Source organism: Podarcis erhardii, assembly GCF_964252035.2.
Source record: "Podarcis erhardii genome assembly, chromosome: 8".
Lineage (NCBI taxonomy): Eukaryota > Metazoa > Chordata > Lepidosauria > Squamata > Lacertidae > Podarcis > Podarcis erhardii.
In genome coordinates, this window is record NC_138499.1 from 37,132,432 (window position 1) to 37,157,483 (window position 25,052).

The 25,052-nt window shown below is 39.6% G+C and overlaps 1 protein-coding gene across 7 annotated transcripts in view; it reads right to left on the reverse strand.

The window, feature by feature from the left end:
• CHD7 (chromodomain helicase DNA binding protein 7) overlaps window positions 1–25,052 on the reverse strand; it is a 145,389-nt gene that overhangs the window by 9,971 nt on the left and 110,366 nt on the right. For 6 of the 7 annotated variants that reach the window (XM_081873904.1, XM_081873903.1, XM_081873899.1 and 3 more), the window contains 17 exons: window positions 19,987–20,197; window positions 18,905–19,100; window positions 18,538–18,705; window positions 17,893–18,072; window positions 15,882–15,992; window positions 15,585–15,790; window positions 14,882–15,081; window positions 13,716–13,875; window positions 8,927–9,016; window positions 8,380–8,483; window positions 6,925–7,054; window positions 6,556–6,628; window positions 6,279–6,330; window positions 5,253–5,481; window positions 4,892–5,100; window positions 3,386–4,063; window positions 2,311–2,471 (listed from right to left, as the gene is read on the reverse strand). In XM_081873904.1, coding sequence (XP_081730030.1) covers window positions 2,311–2,471; window positions 3,386–4,063; window positions 4,892–5,100; window positions 5,253–5,481; window positions 6,279–6,330; window positions 6,556–6,628; window positions 6,925–7,054; window positions 8,380–8,483; window positions 8,927–9,016; window positions 13,716–13,875; window positions 14,882–15,081; window positions 15,585–15,790; window positions 15,882–15,992; window positions 17,893–18,072; window positions 18,538–18,705; window positions 18,905–19,100; window positions 19,987–20,197 — 3,158 coding nt within the window. The remainder of the gene's footprint in view (window positions 1–2,310; window positions 2,472–3,385; window positions 4,064–4,891; window positions 5,101–5,252; window positions 5,482–6,278; window positions 6,331–6,555; window positions 6,629–6,924; window positions 7,055–8,379; window positions 8,484–8,926; window positions 9,017–13,715; window positions 13,876–14,881; window positions 15,082–15,584; window positions 15,791–15,881; window positions 15,993–17,892; window positions 18,073–18,537; window positions 18,706–18,904; window positions 19,101–19,986; window positions 20,198–25,052) is intronic. The other variant, XM_081873905.1, reaches the window with a different exon arrangement.

Here is a 25,052-nt window from a genome sequence, read left to right on the forward strand (position 1 = left end):
CCTAGGGACATCTAATAAATGTCAATTTTCATTCCACGCCCATTATCACTTCAGGTTCCACTGAAGCGTGTACATTAAAAAATTCTAATTACAGCTAAGCCTTCTTAGAATATAGGCAAATACAATATGAATGCTACTGCATAGAGAAAAGGGCTTTGAAACCTAGTTGGATAATTTTCAAAATGTGTTTAATGCACTAGTGTGTTTTAGTTCACTAGTTAATAATGATGCATCACTTCCCTTTCTGGGGTGTCAAAACACCATCCCTGGAAACATTTGCTTTCCATCCATTCTTTTGTCATTCGGTGCCATGTGAAGACTATTTTATTCTCCTGAGTTGTTGGTTAATGGCATCATAAACATGTTATCTTTGCTGCTTCTTTGACTGCCTGTTGTTTTACTAATTGTTTTATATTGCTGCATTATATTGATTTATTTAAATTGTTCTACATAATTGTAAATCACCTTGAACAAATTTGGTGGAAACACAATATAAACATATTAGATATACACACACACAAACATGTACCCACATACATACATACATGCATACACAATCAACTTTTGAAAATTGGCTATTGATTACTAAATAGAATCAACCTTCAGTTACCTGAACAGTGTAAAAGCCACTAGCAGATCTCAGCAGCTGCAACCAGCTGCTTGCTTTGCCCAGGAATAAGCCTATTACAGCAGGGGTTATTTCAACCCCCCCAAACCAGATGGCCCTGTTATGGTGATTAGGAAGCTTAAGACTATTACTACTTTATTTCTCTCCAGCACCCTCTGAAACCAGAACCTGAACGGTATATAGAACTAGTACAATTATCACCGCTGCATTTTGTCCAGTAAAGTGTTGTTTTTTTAATTGCTGCAAAAATAAAAGTGATAGCTCTACTAGACAAATGTTCTCCTATTTTATATTACAAGCTATTTAGGATTACAGTATTTCCTTATTTTACTTCCTTCAATTCATAAAGGAAGAGCTCGCCAAATTTTAGTTTATATTCTTATATGTTCTATTAAGTATGATCATGCATATTTACATAATATCATAATTCCAATCCCATCTCTTTCTGCATGCTAATTTGAATTGCTTTTAGGGGGAAACTATCTAAACCTACAGGGCTCTATCCAACATTCTCTGTCTACTAGTGCAAGGGCATTTGCGCAAACAGGCAAGATTTAATAATGTGGCATGTAAGTGAAATATAAATCGAATGGTGATGATGATGATGCACAATATCCAATGCAACAGTTGTGCTAGTAGAAACTCAAGCGACGCGAGTGTGCAATCTGTTGTGCAAAGAAAGTTATGAGCAACCCACTTATGCATTCTCTTGTGCAGCAACATTCCACTGCCAGAAAAAAAGATTTGCCAGCAAAACAAGTACACTGCAAATGACTTTAACTTAGCACTACATTGGATGTAATCCCTAGGCTGTATTGTCAGTGTTTTCCAGTACTTTTGAACTTGGCTCCACTCTTCTGAATGTACTCTTTCCCCCCCCCCTTGCCAACCCCAGCCCCCTCTCCAAAAATACACAAGATCCAAGGAGCAGCATGCAGAACTCTACACAGAAACTTAAAAGGATATCCCTTCCTTCAACATCCTTCTCCAAAACCTGTTCTGGAAATTTAGGAAAGTTCCCAATTCTGAATGGGTTGCCTCTGAATGAGTCACCACAAGGGAAATGGGTTTGGCACTGAATAGTGATGGTAAGTGAGACCAAAAGTGGGCAGGAGATTCCTTGCACAGCCATCTATACAACCCCTGTTCACATACAGTCATTTAAACGTCCCATCATCTCTTTCCATCCTTCATGGTAATAAAGTTTACCCAAAAGCCCTCTTGCTATGCCAGGGAGGGATTCTTAAGGGGTGGCAGCACATATTGAGTTAATCCTTCCACCTGTAGCTACCACCTGCCCAAATATCCCCACCATGCTATCTACCATTAGACTTCAGAGTCCCAAGGATCCATGGACTACATCTGGCCTACAGGTTGCCCCACGGGGGCAATGGAAAATTTATCCATGCGACAATGGAGCCAGTAGGAAAGGGAAGGAAGACTTGGCAAAATGCAAAGGCAGTTTGGCTTTCCTCTACTGCTATTATACTAGAAAGGGTGTATGCCCCCAGCAGGCCCCCAGCAGGCCACTCAGTTGCAGTTGAGCCACTGGTGACTTGAGTGTCTCTCATGTCCCCTGAAAGGCACCCCTGCTTCATAGTTTGAGAAAAACTACATTATGTAATAAGTAATGCATCAAGCACATCACTCCTCAGAAGTGATCAGTTCTCTATTGAACCAACCTTCGGCCAGAATGAAAAAGCAAATGTTCTTTCGTGAAGGAGCTGAGCTACTGATGGGTCTCCATCTTCCATATAAAATCCATCACGTGTTTCATCCCTTGCGGTGCTCAGGGATGCATTGCTTTCTTCATCAAAATTCTTACCCTGAGAAATTGTTCCTGCTGAGAAATATTAATCACTAAGAATTAGTCACAGAAGTAAGCCACTATTATTTACAGTATCATTGTAGTGTTGATCTGACAAAGTCTTTACGGGCAGTTTTCTATACATTAAAGATGTTGAACATTCACTCATGTTGATAATGTACTCTTTTGATATGTTAATGAGATGAAGATCCCAAAAGCAGCAATTGGAAGGCAATTTAAGCAAGCCAACTTTAGTATGCTATTTTGCCATGTCACTGTACATTACTCTTCTTATGCTCCATGACTTTGGTGTTTGGAACCGAGTATGATATATATCTGATCTGAACCGAGTATGATATGATATATATTATTACAATGATAATATTCCAGTTTTGCAGTCAGCTCAGGATTATCTATGAACTGAGGCAATTCTGTGTTGTTTTTTAAAAAACAAAAACATTTATACTGCACTGTAGAGGAACCTGCTTTGTTAGAACCCAATAAAACACTGGTTTTCAAATTGCATCCTATGCAACTCTTCCCCACTACAACTACAGATCTCCCCTATGCAGTATCCAACTGTAGGCCAGCACTAGTTGTTCAAGGATGCAACAGTCTTACAGAGGAATAACGAGGCCAATACAGATCCAGGCAGGGTTCTTATAACATACTCCAAAATCTTCTGGATTGTACAAGGTTTTCTAGTCAGATGTAGAGATTGCCTTGGCAGATAAGTCAATATGGACAGGCTCTCTGAAGTCAGAATGCTTAAAAAAACCCTACTGAATTCATGCAATCCTAAAACTGCATACTCAGAGATATGAGTAAGATCATAAAATTAAAGGTAGATCTCCTTTCAGCTCAAAAATGTCTGATGGGAGACTGCATATATGGTGTACCAAATATGGACAATATTATTCTGAATCAACCCTTATTTTCTTCACGATTACCTTCAGGTTGGGATGACTCTTCTGATTTATCATCATCATCAAGTTTTTCTTCTTCATCATCTTCTGAACCTTTCTCAGAAATAGATTTTGGCTCTACCTCTGTGCTCAATTCCATGTCCTTTATTTCACATTTAACAGGACCAGCCTCAGCCTCAGCCTCATATTCCTCCTTATCACTTTTTCCTGCAGTATCTGTTGCATCTTCCTCCTCTTTACTATCAGACTCCTCTTTGGCTGTTTTCTCAGGTCCTTCCAGTTTAACTTCAGCTTGTTCTGCAGACTTTTCATCTTGTGCTGGTGTGGATGGGATAACAGAGGCTGTCTGGCTACAGCAGACACCCAATGGGTTTAACAAAGTACTCAGATTACCTCCACCCCTGTTTTGAGCAAAGTTTTTATGAGAATCAAGAAAAGAAAGTTCAGGGTCATTCAGGATATGATAATCTGTCCTGCTGACTCCATGTTTAGCAGCACCAATCAGTAAATCTTTGTCATGTTTGCCACATTCCCACCACTCTGGCAGATCCAAGCTTGGCTGACACAGTTTTAACTTTTCCACCAATTGTGGATGATGGAGAACCTGCTCTCGGACTTTCCGCAAGAGCTCAATGCGATACAAAGTTCGAGAAGCACGTTCCTCAGTGATTGGTTCAATCACAGTAGAAAGATCAGGGGGTTCTATAGGAAAAGAGATAAATAAGTAGATATTAGGAAGATTTAAAAAATACTACATTTTACTCAACAAAAGGGGGGGGGAGAACCCTAAAAATAACTGACCTGCGTTTTCTTAAATATCTTGCTAAGATCTCTAATTTAAGGTACTTGAACTCAAATACCCCAGATCACTGGGTCAGCTGCTAAGAAATTATGGAATAATTGTGAACATTCCAAGTGCTCAATAGTTTTTAAGAAGTGTCAACACTAGGTCCAAATGGCCTGGTGGGGGAGGTAAAGCAGAGAAGAGTGGACTGTAGCATTAGTTATCTATGAGTGAGTAAGATACTTCTTTCGCTTTTTTTGTTATCTCAGTGGCGGACAAAAAAAGGACACAAACGGCAACAAAGACAGGAAAATTTATCCAACAAACAAGTAAGCAAGAGAAAGATTACTAAGTAACTTAGAACAACAAAGACAGGAGTTAAAGAGGATTCAGCTGACTAACAGAGAACAAAACAGGGAGAGTTGGGAGGGTCAAGCTGCTCTGTCCAGGCAGGAGGGAAAAAATGAGGAGCTATCTACTTCCCACAATTCTTTGCTCCTGCCTGAGTCTCGTGCAAGAGGAACAGACCAATCCAAATACTTCATCTTCCACACATTAGGATTTTTATATACTTTCTACATTTGAATGAATACCTGTGTGTGTGCGTGAATTGAAAAGAGTGAGTATATGTGAAAGGGAAACAAACATAGAAGATGTATTTAAAATATCCGCTTGCATCTTTGTTTGGAACTTGTCTCAGTTTATAACTTTCCATTTATTAGAGTTATAGCTATCAGCAAACCTACCTTCATCTGGCTTGGATGGCATTCGGCACACTCGCCTGCACATAGCTACAAAGCAATTGAAGTACTTCTCTAAACTTTCATCAGACTTCTTATCAAGTCTGGCAAAGGCTCTGAACTGGTTCCAATCAAACTGCTGCTTTATAGGGTCAAAAATAACCCCAAAAGTAGACACAACACGATAAAAATCTGCTTCCTCTCTTCTTGTCCATCTGGAAAAAGGAAGAGATTAGCATGTCAGGACACATCTAAGAGCTTTTCACACCCCAATTTGATACCAGATACCAGGATCTATTTCAAAGAAAATGAGCGATGTTGCAAGCAGATGCTCATTTCTATGAGAACGAAGCCTAAAGAAACTTACTTTTGACGTTTTTCTGTTATTATAGCTTCTCTTTCAGCTTCTAATGCTCTCACTTCTTCACGAGGTCGTCGACGGCGTCGGTCAGTCTTCATTAGCGCCTCTTGCCTCATTTGTTGCCTTTTATAGCTACGCTGATAGGCAGTAATGAGGCGGCGCAAGCGGGTAGTCAGGGTTGAAGTGTTAGGCCAGTAGAGTTGGCCAAAATCAGCATTGCTTTCACTGTGCTTGCCTACAGAATATTAGCAAAGCTAATATTAGACATTTGTAATTATAGTCAAATGCTAATTTGCTATATATGAAAAGCACATTGAGTTTAAAACCCCACAAATCAAATATCTAACACTGAAGTCCTCTTAAGATGAATTCTCAAACATTTATGTCTTGAACTTCACTATTGTGAACAACACACTCAGTGAAGTTCTGGTGACAACACACAGCTAAAATGGTTATCCCTCTCCAAAATGGTAATAATAATAATAATAATAATAATAATAATAATAATAATAATAATTTATTATTTATACCCCGCCCATCTGGCTGGGTTTCCCCAGCCACTCTGGGCGGCTTCCAACTGAATATTAAAAACAGTACAGCATCAGACATTAAAAACTTCCCTAAAGAGGGCTGCCTTCAGTTGTCTTTTAAAAGTAAAATAGTTGTTTATTGCTTTGACATCTGCTGGGAGGGCGTTCCACAGGGCAGGCGCCACTACCGAGAAGGCCCTCTGCCTGGTTCCCTGTAACCTTACTTCTCGCAATGAGGGAACCGCCAGAAGGCCCTCGGCGCTGGACCTCAGTGTTATAGCTTTGGCTCTGCCACTACACATATCCCATTATGTAACCCAACTGAATAAAGCATATACAAAGCAACAGTATATGTAGGTGGCAAATTATTACAAAAAAGATATAAAGCCATTAATTTTTCTGAAAATTAAAGCACAAAAAGTTGGTCCCTTGTGTACCACAATCTACATTAGATAATATGTGCATTATTAACACTTCTCCCTCACCCCATTCCCAGGCTTACTTGTGTGGAGCTCTATGGATTCTTCCTTGTCAGAAGGAGAGTTTGCAAATTCCTTTAGAAAAAAAGAGTGTTACTTCAGCATTTGTTTTTCAAAAAATTAGCTTTGAGGAAGCAGAGGAAATGACCTTTCAAAAAGCTGAAAATAAATTTTTGTTACACACAAGAACATTACATGAGACAATACATTAATATTTCAAATAACCTTTCTTCAAATATTACACATTAATAAAAATTACACATTAATAAAAAAAATGTATTAGCATGTCAAGATCCTTACATCAATTTCATCTTTGAATGGAGTCCTGGTTGGTTTATATTCTGGATCTTCATCTTCTCTATCAAAATCACCCCTACAGGAAATATGATGGGGGGGGGGGAGAAACACAACTATCAGAGCTAAAGAACAAATCCTTTCCAAACCTTATTATGCAGTATCATGAGGGACAATGTTAAATGACCAAAAAAGCTTCTTAATGTCTAATTATATATCCATTAAAATGAATCCCAAACTTGCTTTTTAACTACTTCATATATATGGAAACACTGTTATAAGAAAGAGAATCCTCAAATGTGATGCAATAGGTGAAGCCAGGCCAGTATTTATGATAGTGTTGTAAAGTTTATTAAATTTTTATAATGTCCTTACCCATCACCACCATCTGTTAATATATCTGTTCCTCTCTGCTCAGCAGCTATGGCCTTGGCATCAGGCATACCAACACGTTCCAGGAAACAGAGAGTGGAGTCGGCTCTCATTGAATTGTACTTCTCATAGCCTGCACCCAGACAGAAAAACACACCAAGCACCCACAAGTATGAACAAAATAGCTCCATGAGAATGACACTTTTATGCTGATGAAGAACGAGAAAACTAAATTTCTACTTTTCCGTTCCCATTACATACAAGAATGTGTGAAGACAAGTTCTACTTCCACATTTCTACTTCCTTTCATTACAAACAAGAATGTGCCATATACCTGTGGAAAGTATGGAGACATTAAAGATTTCCAGGCAGTGTTTGGCTGGGTGAGTGGGCAAGAAAGGCAGAAAAATGGGAGCAGTAGCCATGCACAAAGCTTTTTATTAGTTACCCTTTCACCTCTAGATTTAACATCCCCCAACTCACCTTTCTTTCAATGGTACTAGCCCTATTTAAACTGGCACTTACAGTTGGAAATGCATACATGGGAAAATACGTAAGGCCAGCAAACCTGTCTTATTTGGTTTAGGATGATGCATGTCAGTAAGATGACACCGTTCCCTCCATGGTTTTCAAACTGCTGTTTACTTTTCTGTACCATCCAAGTTGACTAGATGGGAAATGGCAGATCCCAACAGTGCACAGCAAGAAAATGATTTTTAGACTAGACTTGCCTCAGCTGAGCCCACAAAACAGAGCTGCTGTACATAGGCAGAACAGCACAATTCAATTAGGATTTGTACTACAACACACTGTCCTTAACTGCTGTAGAGCCTCAAGCCAAACTGTAATCATGAAAGGTTTTATAAGCCATCATTCTCCCCTTTAGTCAGGCTGGGCTGCTGAGAATACCTCTGCAACCTCCAGAGAATTGGGATTATAATCAGGAATTGCTCACTGTATATATCATGCCAGCTCTGCATCCCCAGCCTTTCAAACTTAACAAGGCTGCATCCCACTCAAGGGAGCCGGGAGTTCTCAGCACTGACATTTGTGAAATATTGCTTGGAACAAAGCCCAGGAGGCACTTGTACAGATTAATAGCAGAGGTTAAGCCCACCGTCCACTTTGACACTGGCTGGCAGAGTTAGCAAGTGAAACAGTGCTGGAAGCAGAGTTTATGGAGATCTATAATACTACTTGGCTATTATTTAAACAAATATGGTTTTGTGTTATTTACAGCCAAGGAAGTAATGTTTTCTCCAGAAATGTTCTGCAAACATTTAAAAACAGCATCTGATATTTACAACTCAAATAGATTTTTTTTTTCAATGCAGAAGGAAAAAAGGAGCGAGAAGCCAACAATTCTTTGGAACTACACTTGTTAATATTGTGACTGAATATTGGTATACACAGAAAGCTTTTACCAAGGAGTTCTGTTCGAAGTGAGACATCACTTACCATGCTTGAACACTCCAATTAAAAGGGATTTATCTGCCTCCTTATCCCACCAGTCTGTAGGAACTTCAGCATGAAATGGCTCAGGAATCCAAATATCAGCCTCACTATAAAAAGAATTACACATTTGGAAATACCTCTGAAGGCTAGGTATCACATTTAAATGTGTTCACACTAAGTGTTGGGAAGAGCAAACTTGATTACACAAGGCATCGAGATACTTGAAAAAACCCAAAGTGGTTATAAACAATAGAAGTGTTAATATTATTTATTTAGTAATACTTTCCCCTCTCTAAAATATGTATATTAAATATTAGAATCTGACCCACCCTATCAAAGCAGGTATTAGTGAATTTTTCCTCACTATGAAATGAAAAATCCCCATTACCCATCTTATATTCACCCTCACAAGCCACATTCAAAGCATGAAATGATAAAATGCCCTGAACAGATATGCAACTGCTAAATCTTTAAATTCCTCTGATCTAAAATAAATATGCACAGGTTACAGCTCGCATAAAGCAACATATCAACCTAAATTTGCACTAACCTTGAGTCAGCACCCTCCAAGATCTTGTCAGCTTGGTCCCCTATAACTTCTTGCCTCAGATAGTACAGCATGCGGACACGCAGCAGGACCCTGGAGAGGAAAACAGAGAGGGGAAAAAGTTCTTAACTTCAGGACTGTTTGCCAACAGTGGCTTTTGGCAGCTGCTGCTGTTCATCCATCATCCTGCCAAGGCTGATTAGCCATGCTGTATGGTAGGCTTGAAGCGTGACAGATGGTGGCACATAATCACCTCTGTGTGGTGCTTTCTGCTGGCTTCCAACAGGCCTGCCTGGCAACCGCTTAGACTGCACAGAGAGGGATCGAGCTCAGCCCAACCCAGGCGCATTTCATTTAGTTCTACCTAGTGCAGCTTGTGAAGTTTAGACACGTACTCTACCACTGCCTCTGAAGTATTGAAGCAAGTTTGTAAACAACTGAGCAGATGGCTTTCAGTAACTGTTCTGCTTCATTATCTCATAAAATTTCCTCAGCTGCTGCCTTAATACCATTTTTGGAAGCACATCAGAAGTTGCAGGAATAAACGAGATATAAAATCTGGTTTTACTACCTTACAATAAACCCCCAATATGGAATGTCAGGCTTGTTACGATTGTACAATTTTTTGCTTCTGAGAACGGTAAAGTCAGTGTTTCCTAAAGACAGGATTTTTTTTTTTTTTTTTTAAAGTTCTGCCAAATTTACTACTATTTCACCTGCCTAGATTGGATGACAACGGAACGTAACCTAGTTCAAATTTACAATGTAACACCTCTGACATGCTGTAAAACTGTTTTGGAGGTATAATCGTATGCTCCCAGTCAAAGATTAAATTGATATAACCAAACACACAATTATATTCACTCCCAATGATGCTAGAAAACTATATGAAAATGGGAAAAACTATTACGTATTAATCTAAAATACTTCTGTGCTGCATTTATTAAACATTGCAAGGCAGTGTACAACAATAATATAAAACAAATCAATAAAATAAACATTAAAACTACATGAATACATCAACAACCAGAACAATTTGAAAAATGGGTATCAATGGCCGGGAGATGATTGGGCAAATAACTATGTTTCTACCAAGAGCTGAAAACATTTCACAGTTAGCGCCTGCCTTCTTTAAGAAGAGAGACTATTCCACAAACTGAGTGCTACCACAGAAAAAGCACTCATCTGGGTTGCCACAGGATGGATTTCAGCAGGTAGCAGGAGGGTATCAGCTAAATAGCTTTATGAATGGGCAGGTCTATATGGAAGAAGGTGTAATCTCAGGTAATATGGCTCCCAGGTTCTTTAGGTTTAAACCTGGGTCAGCAAGAGATTGGTTGTTAAAGCAATTCCTTTTAATGGTGTATCACATGTTCATTGTAGGTAACTTCACCTAATAACTGTTTAGACTGTCCTAGGGTTACCAGTGCATGGATCCAGTGCTATTTTTCAAGAAAAAGAGGTACCGGAGCCCACCGTGAACCTTGTTCTTTTATAATGGCAACGGCGCCCACCTGAGAGGTTCCGGAACTGAGTTCCTGTGAATTCCAGCTGAGAAAAAGCCCTGAATGGCTCACTGTGTCCAAGTTACCCTAGCCAGGAACAGCTGTAACCTATGTTTCAGCTGCAGGTGGTAAAAGGCTTCTTTTGGGCCTTCAGTGACAATGATGGCTCAAGAAGCACCCATCAGACTACATACCTATTCCTTCAAGGGGAGAGGAACCCTGTTCAGAACAGGCAATACACCTAATTCCCAGAGCTGGAGATCACTCACCCAAAGGACCTCCACCTTATCACAATTCAACTTCAGCTCACTGGACCTCACTCAGCCCACCAATATATCCAGACACTAACCCAGGACATGCATGTCCACCCACACCTTATTTAGACATAACACAGAAATAGAGCTGGGTGTTTTCAACATTCTGAAACTTCAGCAGCTTCATATAGATGTTAAACAGCACCGGGGACAATACATTACCTGTAGCACCCCACAGCACCGCTGCCAGGGGTCAGGGGTGCAGTCACCTAAAGTTCACTCTCTGGAACTCTCCCTATAGATAGAAATCGGTCTATACAGTGCCTTAAACTTGCAACCTACCAAGCCAGTCCAGTATGACACCAAGGTCAATAGTATCAAAAGGCCACTTAGAGATCTAGCAGAAGCAACAGGACCACATTTCCTCTGTCCTTTTCCTGATTAAGGGTGACCAAGTCCAATTCAGTCCCAAAACCAGATGCTTGGATTATCTAAGCCAATGTACCAATGTGGATGGATTATAGGAGTGGGTGATGGTCCCTCAGCAGATTGGCTAGGGAAAGCCTGTACCCCAGGCTGAAGGAGATGGCTATTCCTGATTTAGCACAGGTAAAAATACAACTACTCGCAGAATGGGCCTGCTCAAGATACAGCGGAATCTTGAGAAGCTCTAAAAATATATAATAATTTATAACAATATGGTGCTCATGATACAGAAAAATGAGTACCATCACACTTTTATCTTCTTGGGTTTGTAAAAATTGCAGAAATATCCATGACCCTGAGGGGTTTCTGGATCTGAATACAGCAAGCTGCGTAAGTTCTGCTTCATACATTATACTATCTGGATGCAAAGCACTGGCACAACTTCTTATAGTTTCTTTACTTCTACAGAAACTTCTTAATTAGTTACTTCTGTGCTCAAAACATGCAGTTCACCTAGGGTCATGTCACCAAGTAAAATGTACATCTATCCAAAGACAAGTTTGCAATGTCTATGGATGTGACATAGAAAAGCACCACATCTGTTATTCAGTAGGGCACCCAATAAATAATACGCATACAAGCACAATGACTGGAATACAAAGAGCAACATTAGACATGCCCGAGGGCTTCTGCTCACCCAGTGGAATTTTTGACTTGTTTTTCTTTAATGCCAAACCTTCATGCCATATCACAAACTGCTTTTATAACTCTGCTCAATTTCAGAAATCTTTTGCCATATACAGTGGTGCCCCACAAGGCGAACGCCTCGCAAGACGGAAAACCCGCTAGACGAAAGGGTTTTCTGTTTTGGAGGCGCTTCGCAAAACGAATTTCCCTATGGGCTTGCTTCGCAAGACGAAAATGTCTTGCGAGTTCCTGCGGGTTTTTCCCCCTTCCCCCCCTTTTCCTAAGCCGCTAAGCCGCTTATCAGCTGATCCGCTGATAAGCCGCTTAACAGCTGATCGCTAAAAGCTGCTAAACCGCTAATAGCGCTAATCCGCTGTCAATGGGCTTGCTTCGCAAGACGAAAAAAACGCTATACGAAGAGCCTCACGGAACGGATTAATTTCGTCTTGCGAGGCACCACTGTATATATTTTTTTTGGGGGGGGGGAGTGATGGAGAGAAGGGAAGAAGGAGATGTTCAAGGAACACAAGCAAGTCCAAGGCATGCATCTATCAGCTGTACCTCTTGGGAAAGTGCCCTAAATAATCTATATAAAGCACCTAGGCACTTTAAGGAGGAGCAGCAGCATTTTTAAGCATCTGTACGATACTACAGGTTAATACTGTGGAAATATAGCATGCAGATAAAAGCACAAACTTTTTCCATTAAGGTTTGTAAACGCTTTATTCACCAATTTAAGCAACTCTAGAAAAGAGATGGCTATTTCCCCTTCTCTCCCCCCCCCACCCCCATTTCACTCTTCCAGGATTTAATTTGCTTCTGTACGGCAATTAACCCTTCTTGGTGTAAGAAGCAAATAGTAAGTAGGCAAAGAAGATGCTTTGACAGAGTTTTCTGCATAACTCTAAACTACATTGTTTTACACTTACAGAAATAATATTTACAAAAGGTGAGATTGGAATGATTTTAATCTGTAGTTTAGATCTTCATATACTGTAATGCAACAAGAGGACAGGACACCAAGTCTATACTGCAAGACACACATTTGAACAGGCACTGAATACTACAAGTGGATTTTATGGAAGTTGCTTAAATTGTATACAGTGGGTTTGTTATGAACTCATCATCAGGTTGTTAAGTAAAATGTTTTCTTTGCTCAAGACAATAAATCCTTATAAAAGTTTCAGCTTGATCCCACTCATATTTACTTTAAAGTTCTATTGATTTCAATAACGCTCATTTCCAAGTAAGATTACAACCTATATCTGTTCTCTCCCCAAAACACCCACAGAACACTTTGCATCGCTTGATACTTTCTTTGAGTAGCATGATAGGATTAATGTCATACACATGGTACACGAGTAGCAGTAAGCTCCAATGAATTTACAACCCCCCGTTTTTACATATCAGTATCATTCATAAGAATACCATAAAACAATCTGGTATACTTGTGAAAGCATCTTACCAAGTATTTAAATAAACAAGAGAAAGCAAGAGGAAAGGAATCAATTTATACAGATAAATTTGTAGAGAAATCATTTTGGCTCTTTACCCTGGTTTTTGACACCTGGGGTGTTTTTTTTTCTAGGACCAATCTTATTCACAATAGGGTGAAGTGCAAGCAATAAATGATTATCATGATGGTGATAACAGATGCGAGGAACATTTTTGCCATGACAGTTACCAACACTTCTTTGTGATAAAATAAAAACTGCATCCTTAGAAGGCTTGATCAAAACTAATCACTCAGAGAAAGGTTGTTAACAGCCAAGTCAACTTTGGAGCTGATTAGTGATATACCACAGATTAAATGCAATAGCCACAGCAATCTATAGGGTCTTTGCATGGTACTAAGATATGGATACTGAGAAAACATCAAAGTCTAGGTCATTAAAAAAGCAAGGAAATTAAAAAACTTACTTATTACAGTGATGTTTGAGGTGTTTCTTATAGCTGTCCTCCTGAAATAAGGCATCTGGGTTACAACTTGCAAGCCAGTCAGCGTTCTGCAGCACAGGTTGTGCACTCTGGGCTTTCACTTTTTTACCTTTTCTTCCCCTGGGCACTGGAGCAGACAAGCCTAAGAAAAACACACATGCATGATTTTTCAACAGAAAGCATTAGCACTGATTCTATGTCAAAGGGGGACACCCATCTGTGAAATCACTTTCATATAGCTCTTCTTTCAGCGTTCACTCCTGACAAACTGCAAAGTGCGCACAGAGTGACATGTGGAAAGCTAATTCTCATTCACTATTGCATTACTGTCCATGAGACTACAATCAGGGTTGCAGGTGCAGGAAGATATGGCAGAAACAAAGAAAAGTACAGAATGTAGTACTTGTGGCATAATTCAACATCCTAATAGTCTCAGCTTTTATTTTCAATCCTGTTGTGCTATAAAGGCGACCCCTTTAAATATTTGTTAAACCCTTTTTAAAAGAAAAAAGGGGGGAAACTGGAACCAATTTAGTTGCCTTGTGATGTTAGCCATCACTCCTGCCCTTTCAGGGTTCGCTCTCTTCAAAAAAATATGCTTAACTTTCCAAGTTGTTAGCAGTCCAATTTACCCTTATTGAAATGAGTCAGAAATGAAACTGCTAAACACCTAAGTCAGCTAACTAGGGTCCACTTCTTCCACAACAACTTCTCAAAATGGGGGGGGGGGGATGTTTTAAAAAAATGCCACCATCATAAATTTGGTTTTAATTTGTACCAATTCAAGAGCACTGTGAATTTTTTTTGGGGGGGGGAAACAACTTTTTTACATTCATGCACCCCCCCCCAAAGCATTATAAGAAAGGACTGCATGGATCTGTTGGTTACCTGGAACAAATGTTACAACAGGGAGTTTATTCTGGTTTTCCCATCTCAAAGTAAACACCAAGCCACCGCACCAAATATGTTGATTAAGTTGTTATGGCACCACAAATTCCAGCATGCCTGACCACTGGCCATGCTGGCCGAGGCTGATGGGAGCTAGAATCCAACATCTAGGGAGCCACAAGTTCCCCATCGCAGCCTTAGAACGCTGTGCTAGGCATGCTACAGAGTTTGATACAAAAGAAAAATGTGCTTAAGCATACCAGAATGGTTAACCAAGGCTCGTGTTTGTCCATCTGCAGTGGGAGTGATTAGATCCCAGACAAAACTTTTGATGTTTTCATCCCCTTTGTAATGATTGAGACAATACACAAGGATTGTTCGGCAGATGGTTTCCACATCTTGTTCTGTTAGTTGGCGTTTATAGCGCCCATGTGAGAGGATATCAGTCCATCGTCCCCAACTACAAGAAAAATAGAAAGCGTACATACCTAGAACTGGATTTCACATTTTGACATTAGCTCCCAAATGACAGCTAGAATGGGGCTTCTGGTGTTAGCATTATATACATTTTGAATTTGCAGGTCACATCAGGGAATCCAGTTTCTAGCACCAAGGACTTAAGAATATTTATTTTACTGAGCAGGCAGCAAGTTCACTGCTCATAAAAGCCACAATTTAACTATACTGGAAATAATAAAATACACATGTTTAATGCCAATAGCCCTTATAGGCTCAGAGCAGGAAAATCTATTCAGGAAATTCTATTCCAGAGCTGTTTCTGCAGTCTTGAGATTTGGGGATCAATTTGAGCTTGATCCTGTAATCCTTTATTTGCAATAACTGTATACAACTTTATAGGAGCAAAGTTTAGACAGAGGCTCTTAATCTCACCTTAATGGTAGTTCATTAAGGCAGTCTGGCTAAATTTACGGCAGTAAGTCATTTGAGGCTCGTTTTACTTACCCATAAACCAACAGATTCTTTTCCACCCTAAAGCATTCACTTCGTGCATAACCCTGAGATTTGTCCTGTGGTCTACGGGGTTTTATACTGGGTTTTTCTTCAGAATCACTTTCCAGATCAGAAAATTCCATCAGTTCATCTTCTTTGACTGCACTGTATAGTCTAGTTTGCTTTCTTACCCTTGGTGTATCAATAACTAGGTTGTTCTATAATTAAAAAAGAGATGTTTTGTTTGTTTGTTTTTTAAAAAATCACATTATAGTGATCTAAAAGCATTTAATGGTTTCATTCTCTCACCCTTCCATTTAAGGCATCAATGTCAAGCTCAGCTTTTTTTGCCCACTTCTGCCAGAAGTTAGGATCATCCAGTGAAATGTCTGTTCTGTTACCAGATGCAACAAAACTAGCCTAAAATACAACAATTATCTCCAATCAATATTCAAAGATATATATTAACATAAATAAATAAATAAATAAATAAATATGCATTTATTCACCTTGGTGTTTTTTTTATGGTATAACAATGTAAGTACAGTGGACCCTCGAGTTACGTGCCGCTCTGGATATGTAACTTGCGGTTGCGAACGCGGCAAACCCAGAAGTGTCTATTTCTGGGTTTTGCCGCCCGCGCACGTGCAAAAGCGCTCTGCGTGCCACACGCATGCGCAGAAGCAGCACCTCCAGTTACGGACTTTTCAGGTTAAGTACGAACCTCCGGAACGAATTTAATTTGTATCCAGAGGGTCCACTGTAAAAGACCTATAAAAATAAAGGCAGTCAAGTTGTGTTTATAAGGAAAAACTCCTCCTAAAATCCATACTTGAGCAATACCTGTGTTAGAACCAACCAAAACGTCACAAAACAATGAGCAACCTTTTGACTTCTCTACAGCTCTGTGAAGCTCGATATGTGTGGGGGGGTGGGAATAAAATCAACTGTTTGGATGTTGCAGCCATGAGGCCTTCATTTTGAATAAAAGTCTGCTAGGTGCTGCAGGTATCAAGTTATAATGGTTGGGCCCCTTTTTTGACAACAAAGTCAGGTACTCTGATGGGCTACCTGCAGGTGCTTGAGAATGTAAATAACTAAGTATCTGAATCTTGGGTAGATATGCTTTCTCTTAAAATGTAAAATTCCCTTTGGAAAAAAAGACCTGTTCTATTCTCAGTGACAGGGCAAAGATCTTTTGCAGAGCAGCAAAAACTGAAGAGGGGGTTGGATGACTGCTTTGATATGTGCATGTGCATGCTTATCTGTGCGCACACATGTGCATTTTACTCCATATATTCCCAAAGGGTTGTAGCCTTCTCTATAAACCATTTATGGAGACACATTTTAAGCCTCTATGAATTGCTACTGCTTATCTGTACAAAGAACTTTGCAATAAGGGTCTGGAAGCTCTAGGCCCATCTCCACTTTCCATCTAGTTTTAAGATGCAACAGACTACACTCCTGTCTGCAACTGCCATCAATGCTCACTGCTGATATGCGATGAAGAATGGGGTTAAGTGCTCCAATAACCAAAACACATATTCTCTACGGCCATTTGTGTCAGCTTTAGATCTGAAATCTAAACTGCTTTGAAATCTGTAAACTGCTTTGAAATTTATCTATTTTTACATTTAAGTGGTATATAATTTTTTTTTAAAGAAAGTAAGAGAAGAATTTGTCAAGACCTTTTTATGTTCTTTTGAAATTTTCAAACTGTCTTCTGTGGGGCTCGCAGACATACAAAGAGCATGATTTTGAGGCTGCATTTGTGTCAACACACACTTGTGCAGGACTAAGGAAAATTTTGGAATACAGTGGTGCCTCGCAAGACGAAAAGAATCCGTTCCGCGAGTCTCTTCGTCTTGCGGTTTTTTCGTCTTGCGAAGCAAGCCCATTAGCGGCTTAGCGCTATTAGCGGCTTAGCGGATCAGCTGATAAGCGGCTTAGCGGATCAGCTGATAAGCAGCTTAGCGGATCAGCTGATAAGTGGCTTAGCGGCTTAGAAAAAGGGGGGGAGGGGAAAAAAACCGCAGGAACTAGCAAGACATTTTTGTCTTGCGATGCAAGCCCATAGGAAATTCGTTTTGCGAAGCACCTCCAAAACGGAAAACTCTTTCGTCTAGCGAGTTTTCCGTCTTGCGAGGCATTCGTCTTGCGGGGCACCACTGTATATTTTGGCATAGTGACTCCTTAGGTCCTGCTTGCCTTGTGGGATATAAGGGTCTTAAGCTATAAAGAGGCACACCAAGAGACAAAAGATCACTCAATGTACGTTTCCATTTATACAAAAAACAACCCCATAAATGTTAATGCTCACCTTTGCAAATGTAGAGCCTTTGCCCTCAGACTCAATAGTGATTGTGTGTGTTCGCCTCAAAAGAATCTGATCTATATCCTCCTCGCAGAATTTGGAACCTTCATCCTCTTCATCCATTAGAGCACCATACGCGCCTTTCCTCAAAAGATCTTCTATCTCTTTTTTAGATAGTTGCTGTACCTGTAATATGTGTGCAAAAGAAATAGCTCTTGTTAAAATTATGTTAAACAGTTTACAATCAGCTTTCTCCACCAAAAAAAGAAAAGAAAAAAAAAGAAATGTTTACTAAATTCAAAGAAAAGACTTCTAACAGTCTTCTTTTGGGATGGGGAGACAAAACTAGAACACAGTTTAGGAGGAATATTGAAGCTCTGCCTGCCACGGTCCCAGTAATAATCAGCCCTCCCAACGGATGCTTTTCACATTTTTTTAAAAAAGTACATTAAATGTAAAAATACATCATGTCTAGTTTTTTTATTTCATAAAATTTATGTTCTGCTTGATTGTAAGAAAAAACCTCAAAGCGGTTTACAAAAATAATAAAAGTATGTGCACAACTCAAGCTCTTCGATGAAACTAGAATATATGGAAAGTACACTGCAAATTTAAGTGGCTTTTGAATGAATATATGAATACTGTTCTTACCCCATTTGTAGCGTTCTCTCTTCCACTCATGGACTGAAGCACAGCCTTATCAAGACCAAGTTTCAAACTTGCTTTGTCAAACATTTCTCTTTCATAAGAATTTCTTGTTATCAACCTGTAGATTTTCACTGACTTGCTCTGTCCTATCCTGTGACATCGAGCTTGAGCCTGGAAAAATATGGAATGGTTACCATGTTTCAGTTTGTAGAAAAGCAGCATGTATAAGCCTTAGAACAATTCTTAATTCAAATAAAATCTTAAAAGAAACTATTTGTGTATATTGCAAATTTATAATATTTCTCAGGAGACTACTCCTTTCTAGACAGCAGTAAGATAAAAGGTTGTCAGTTGACACTTTCAATAATACCTGAAGATCATTTTGAGGGTTCCAGTCTGAATCAAAGATGATGCAGGTATCAGCGGCAGTAAGATTAATGCCCAACCCCCCAGCTCTTGTACACAATAGAAAAACAAATCTGTCAGAATCAGGTCTGGAAAACCTGTCAATAGCTGCTTGACGTAGGTTGCCTCTTACTCTTCCATCAATTCGCTCATATGGATACCTGGGAAAAAGAGCAGTACTGTATTACAAGCAGAACCTAAAAACAAGGCGAGTATCTATGCAAAGAATTTAGGGGGGGAAATCAACATTATGTACTTAAACAAGTACAATATTTATAGTTGTGCTCCTCACCCCATAACTTTTAAATCTTGCTGCCCCAGTTGAAACAAAACATGTCTCTCCCGTATCAGTCTCTACAGTCACAGCAGGCTCTGTAACTCTCCAATTGTTTGACTTCACCCCTGAAGGCACCCTCTTTTCCTGTCTTCTGAGACAGATGAGTGCCAACCAGCCCAGGCTCAAATGGTAGAGTGTAAAGGGAAGCAAATATAAAGAGGAGATAGAAATCACTCCCATTTTCTGCCTTTAGCAAATGTTTCCCTTGTTTTCAAACTTGATTTCAAAATCACATTGAAAATAATCTTGCATTTTCCTGAAAGCATGGGGAGTACAAGTTAACAAAATAACTTGGTGATGAAAATAATCAAGCTATTGATTTCTTGCTCTGTTTTAATATTTCAGCCTGCATTAAGAAGACAGCAGAAGAATAAAGGTACAGAATATTTTTGTATTAGCTTGGTTAGCTTGTGAGTAATATTTACTACAGAATATGTATTTAGTAGAAAACACATTTTTATCCTATTCATAATGTGAACCAGTTATTCTAAAAGTGTTGTCAAGCCTAACCATGAATATAATGGTGGTCTGTTATGACTGTGAGTGAAAGGTTACAACCAACAGAACAATTATTGCTATACTTATCCACTTTCCCATTTCATGATGTTAAACGCCTGTTTCATTGTTTCCACATTTTGCAATACAGGTTAAATACTTGATAGCACGTTGAATAACTGCTATTTCCTAGAATTGGATTATATTTTTCTCACCGTCTTTGAATGAGGTAGTCTTCCAGTATGTCCAAGCAGCGCACCATCTGGGAAAAGATAAGCACCCTGTGGCCACCAGCCTTCAGTTTTGGCAGCAACTTGTCAATCAGTACTAGCTTGCCAGCAGCCTGGATCATTGCCTGGAGCTGAAAATCTGGAGAGTCAGGATTGTGTGTTTCTTTAAACTCTTCCAAAATTTTCTCTTCAGCACCTGCAGAGATTGGACAGCAATATGTGAATACTCTAAAGGTTTTATTAATAAAACTACGAGCCTGTTTCCATCTCCCTATACAATGTCTATGGATTTTATAAGTGAAAAAATATTTACATAGCTGCATTTGCTTAGCTAAAAATAACATGGAAAATATGGAAGCACAAATGAACAATGAACCCAAAAGCTTCCAGCAAACAAGTTTCACAACAACAAAGAGGTGCCAAGCCAGAAGTCATAACAAATTAGGGGGCAAGGAGTGATTGAATAATTAATTAGTAAATTAAGGATATAAAGACAATATCTAACAGCTAGGTTGAAAGACGTAATGGCAAAGCCAATCCTTTTTCAAAAAGGGTCTTAGAAACCTATCAGTATTAACAGTCAAAGTGCTATAGTAATAGTTCATCACGGTAGCAGTATTCTGATGATAAACACATTCTAATTTAAATGTCCCAAATTTTTACAAGGCAAAGATTGGTGTAGGGCAAAATGGACACTTGTTAGCTTACAAAGTAAGGAACAAGCCGTGTACATAAATTGGGTGTGCTTGGGTATTAGGGGGTCCCAACAGAAACACTTATGACGCCTTCCAAAGGGACATTTATTAAAAAATTTCAGGGGAGACCCCCAGAAATACTATGCATTCTAATTACAGATAGGTAGCCGTGTTGGTCTGCCATAGTCAAAACAAAACAAATTCCTTCCAGTAGCACCTTAAAGACCAACTAAGTCAGTTCTTGGTATGAGCTTTCGTGTGCATGCACACTTCTTCAGATGCATTCTAATGTTAATGCCAAGTCTTTAGTGGCAGCATTGTCCAATAGCCATGGGTCCACTTTTGGTCCAAACAGGCACTATCACCTTTCCAGCAGGGAGTGCCTGACAGTTGGATCAAGCATGAAGTAACAAAGTAACAACCCATTTTCTGACTATTTCCTGCCCATGTTTCATGTTCATTAGCACTGTAGACAGTTGTGCTGATGTTGCTTCTTCCTATTAAAACACACACTCAGTTTGTATCCTATTTCAATGAAAACACACATGTGGTGTTAGCGAAGTTTCTGATCAGTACATAAAACATAGAAATCAGTCTTATATGAAGTCAGACTATCTGGCTCAACACTGACTGGCAGTGACTCTTCAGGTTTTTAAAGAAGAATCTTTCCCAGCCTTACCTGGATATGCCAAAGACTGAATCTGGTGCTTTGCATGAATGACAGGTGCTCTATCACTAAGCTACCTTTCCTTAAGTAGTTACATAGCAACACCTTTTTAAAGCCAGAGTAATACCACCACATTCTACCAACCAAGTACACTGAAGTTTATGACGCATGGTGGCAGCTAGGCCATATAGTGCCTCTAAGGGGAAAGAACTAGTCACCATAATTCCTAAAATATTGTTATGGAGGATGCTTTGCCAACCAGTCTTGCCAACTTCAGTACAGTGGTGCCCCTCAAGACGAACGCCTCGCAAGACGGAAAACCCGCTAGACGAAAGCGTTTTCCATTTTGGAGGCGCTTCGCAAAACAAATTTCCCTATGGGCTTGCTTCGCAAGACAAAATGTCTTGCGAGTTCCTACGGGTTCCCCCCCCCTTTCCTAAGCCGCTTATCAGCTGATCCGCTGATAAGCCGCTTATCAGCTGATCCGCTAAAAGCCGCTAAACCGCTAATAGCGCTAATCCGCTAAGCTGTCAATGGGCTTGCTTCGCAAGACGAAAAAACCGCTATATGAAGAGCCTCACGGAACGGATTAATTTCGTCTTGCGAGGCACCACTGTAGAGAGGAGATAAGTAAAAGAAGTGATTACTTTCAGGTACTCCTACTTAAGACATGCCAGAGACTCTTGCAGTAAAAATGTAGGAAATTATTTATGTCCCAAACTGTACTGTCGGTTTTAGTATTTACATGTTTCCTTTCCTCAGAGGCATTTAGAATGACAACTGAGTGAGAGATAATGTCTTGCGTTGAGCAAGGATTTGAATCTGGGTTTCCAACATACTAGCCACTCACCACTCTGGCTCTGCAGAAGCATATATACACCGGAGGGTTGCTATGACTATCCTGTGCTCTAGCCTGTCTGACTGGTTCAAATCATACACAAATTATAGTAACTTGCTAAGAGTCTAAGATGAAATAAGATGAACCAACCAAGTATCTTCAGCTATAATTTGTCTATATCATGTAAAAAAGACACAGCAAAATCTTCCTCCGATTGTTCAGGTGTCCTCATATGTCTAGAAAGTACTGCCTTGTAAAAAGTCAGCTTCACATTGAGCATCTCACACTACTGACTCAATATTTAATTCTGACAATTTTCCAGCCATTAACTTTTATAGCAGGGGTGGCTAACACAGTTGATCAGAAAAGCTTTGCTATGATAGTAACATGCTTCTTTAAGAAACAAAGCAACTGCATATAAATATGTTAATCATCAATCAACAAGATAAACATGAACACACAAACTTATGGAAAGCAAGAATGTGTTACAAGTATGAAACTCCCTCTTCTCTAGTGGAACTGGAGGACTCGCATCTTATTTACATCTGATAAGTAGTAATTAAGACTAAAACATTAGCACAAAGCATGTACAAACATGCATTTCATTTGCAAACATAGCAAGTTATGTGGTGGAAACATATAAAGAACATTTATGCTATGATCTTTTATTTTGCCACATTTAAGTGTATGTGCGCATCTTCTGACATGGAACACTGACAGCAGGTCTTTTATCAGCTTAGTTAAATTAACTTTGTCAAAATAAGTTTTAGAAGATCAGGTGCCAACATGTTGTTCCTATTTTCTATTTGGATCTCTCACATAGTCCTAGTACCACTTGCGCTATTACAACCAATTTTTGAGGTTTTAATGTAACTGGGGGGAAGGTTTAGATACAGAAAACACATCCAAAAAATTGTCCCTCAACAACAAGGTTTTTAAAGCAGGGATAATTCATTTAAATAAGCAACAAACCAAACTCCTTAATATTGAGTTTTAGAGCATTTTAAATGTACAATAACTATAAAACTATTATACCTCAGGTATCTGCAGCCTATGGAGGGATAAAAATATTGTATAACTCAGACAAGGTGTTACTAGCCAGCTGAGCAGCAAGGCAATTTTATTTATTTATTTAATTGCAGAACATTCATATACTGTTTAATGGTAATAAAACTTCAAAGCAGTTTATGAAAAGAATAAAAACAATAAAATGACCAGTTAAAAACAGTAAAAGCAAGTATTTACAACTTTCAAAAATAACTGAAATGAACAATAAGCTAAAAACAGATTAAAACACACAACAGCTTCTACATGTCTGGATAGGGCTGCATTAAAAAAAAAAAAAGCTTTTTAGCAGGCACCAAAGAGTACAGTAAAGGTGTCTGCCTGACACCAATAGACAGGGAGTTTCAAAGCATAGGTGCTGCCACACTAAAGATCAATTTCTTGTAAGTGCAGAACAGGTATTATGTGGCACCTGCAACAGTGCCAATTCTGCAGATAGAAGCGGTCGGGTGGGCATTTGTACGGTAAGATGATCTCACAAGGGACCTGCTCCCAAGTTGTTAAGGGCTTTATATATTTATAGTAACATCTTGAACTTGGCCTGGTTGAAGATCAGCAACTAGTACAGGTCTCTGAGCAGAGGTGTTATATGCTGACAGGGTCTCACTCTTGTCAGCAATCATGTTGCATCGTTCTGCACTAACTATAGCTTTCTGAACAAGCACAAGGGAAGCCCCACACAGAGCACACTGCAGTAATCCAAACTTGAAGTAAGCAATGTCGGAAGTACTGTAGCCAAGAACCTGCACCCCATAAACGGCCCTAGCTGTCATACCAGTGACAGCTGGTAAAGGTGCTTCTAGCCACTGAGGCTACCTGGGCCTCCAGTGACAAGTTCCCTCCAGAAGTACCTCCAGACTGTGAAGGTGCAACCCTATTCAGGGGTCCAGAGCTGGTTTCTTTAGAAGCGGCCATGCCACCACCTCTTTCAAGGCAGAAGGGATTATTCACTCAGGCAGTGAAACATTAGCCACTCTCTGTACCCAACCAGTCAGACCAGATTTAATAAGACAGGAGGGACAGGGGTCAAGAGGGCACATGGTTGAAAACATATTGCTGCCAGCACCTTGTCCACATCAGCTGACTGTATAAACTGAAACCAATCCCACAACACATTATCAATTCTGGCACGGAGTATTTCAACTGGGGCTGCAGGAAGTGCAGAGTCAAAATCACTCTGAAGTTGAGCTACCTCAAAGTGTGTTGCCGGTTGGTCACAGTGGGTCCTCGAATGCTCCAGAGGTTTCTTTCCCACAGTGGGAGTCAGTAAGCTCCAGACTGTCCCAAAAACCTCCACTGGCCAGCTACTAGAGGCTGCAATGCATGCTGAAAAATGAGCCTTCTTCGTAGCCTGCACTGCCACATAGTAGGTACAATTATGTGCTCTAACCGGGTTCAGTCAAGCTTCAGAGCAAGACTTATGCCACTTGCAACAGGCTATAAAACTCATACCTCAGGAACCCTCAGCCTACAGAGGGATAAAAAACATTTCATAGCTCAGAGAAAGTGTTTCTAGTCACCTTCCCTCCCCTACAACTCTAATGGAATTAGTAACAGCTGAGCAGCAAGGGTAGCTTGCATATACAGCTCACTTAGGGAGGAATGTGATTAAATGGTATACAGGTTTTTGAAATATTGTTTCTATTATTGTACCATATCATACTCTTTAAATGGCCAGTGTGGTGTAGCAAGGCAGGAACAAGGATTTAAATATTTGCTCAAACATATAATTTACTGGGTAGCACTAGGCAGGCAAATACTAAAATACTGGCTAAATTTTTTTAAA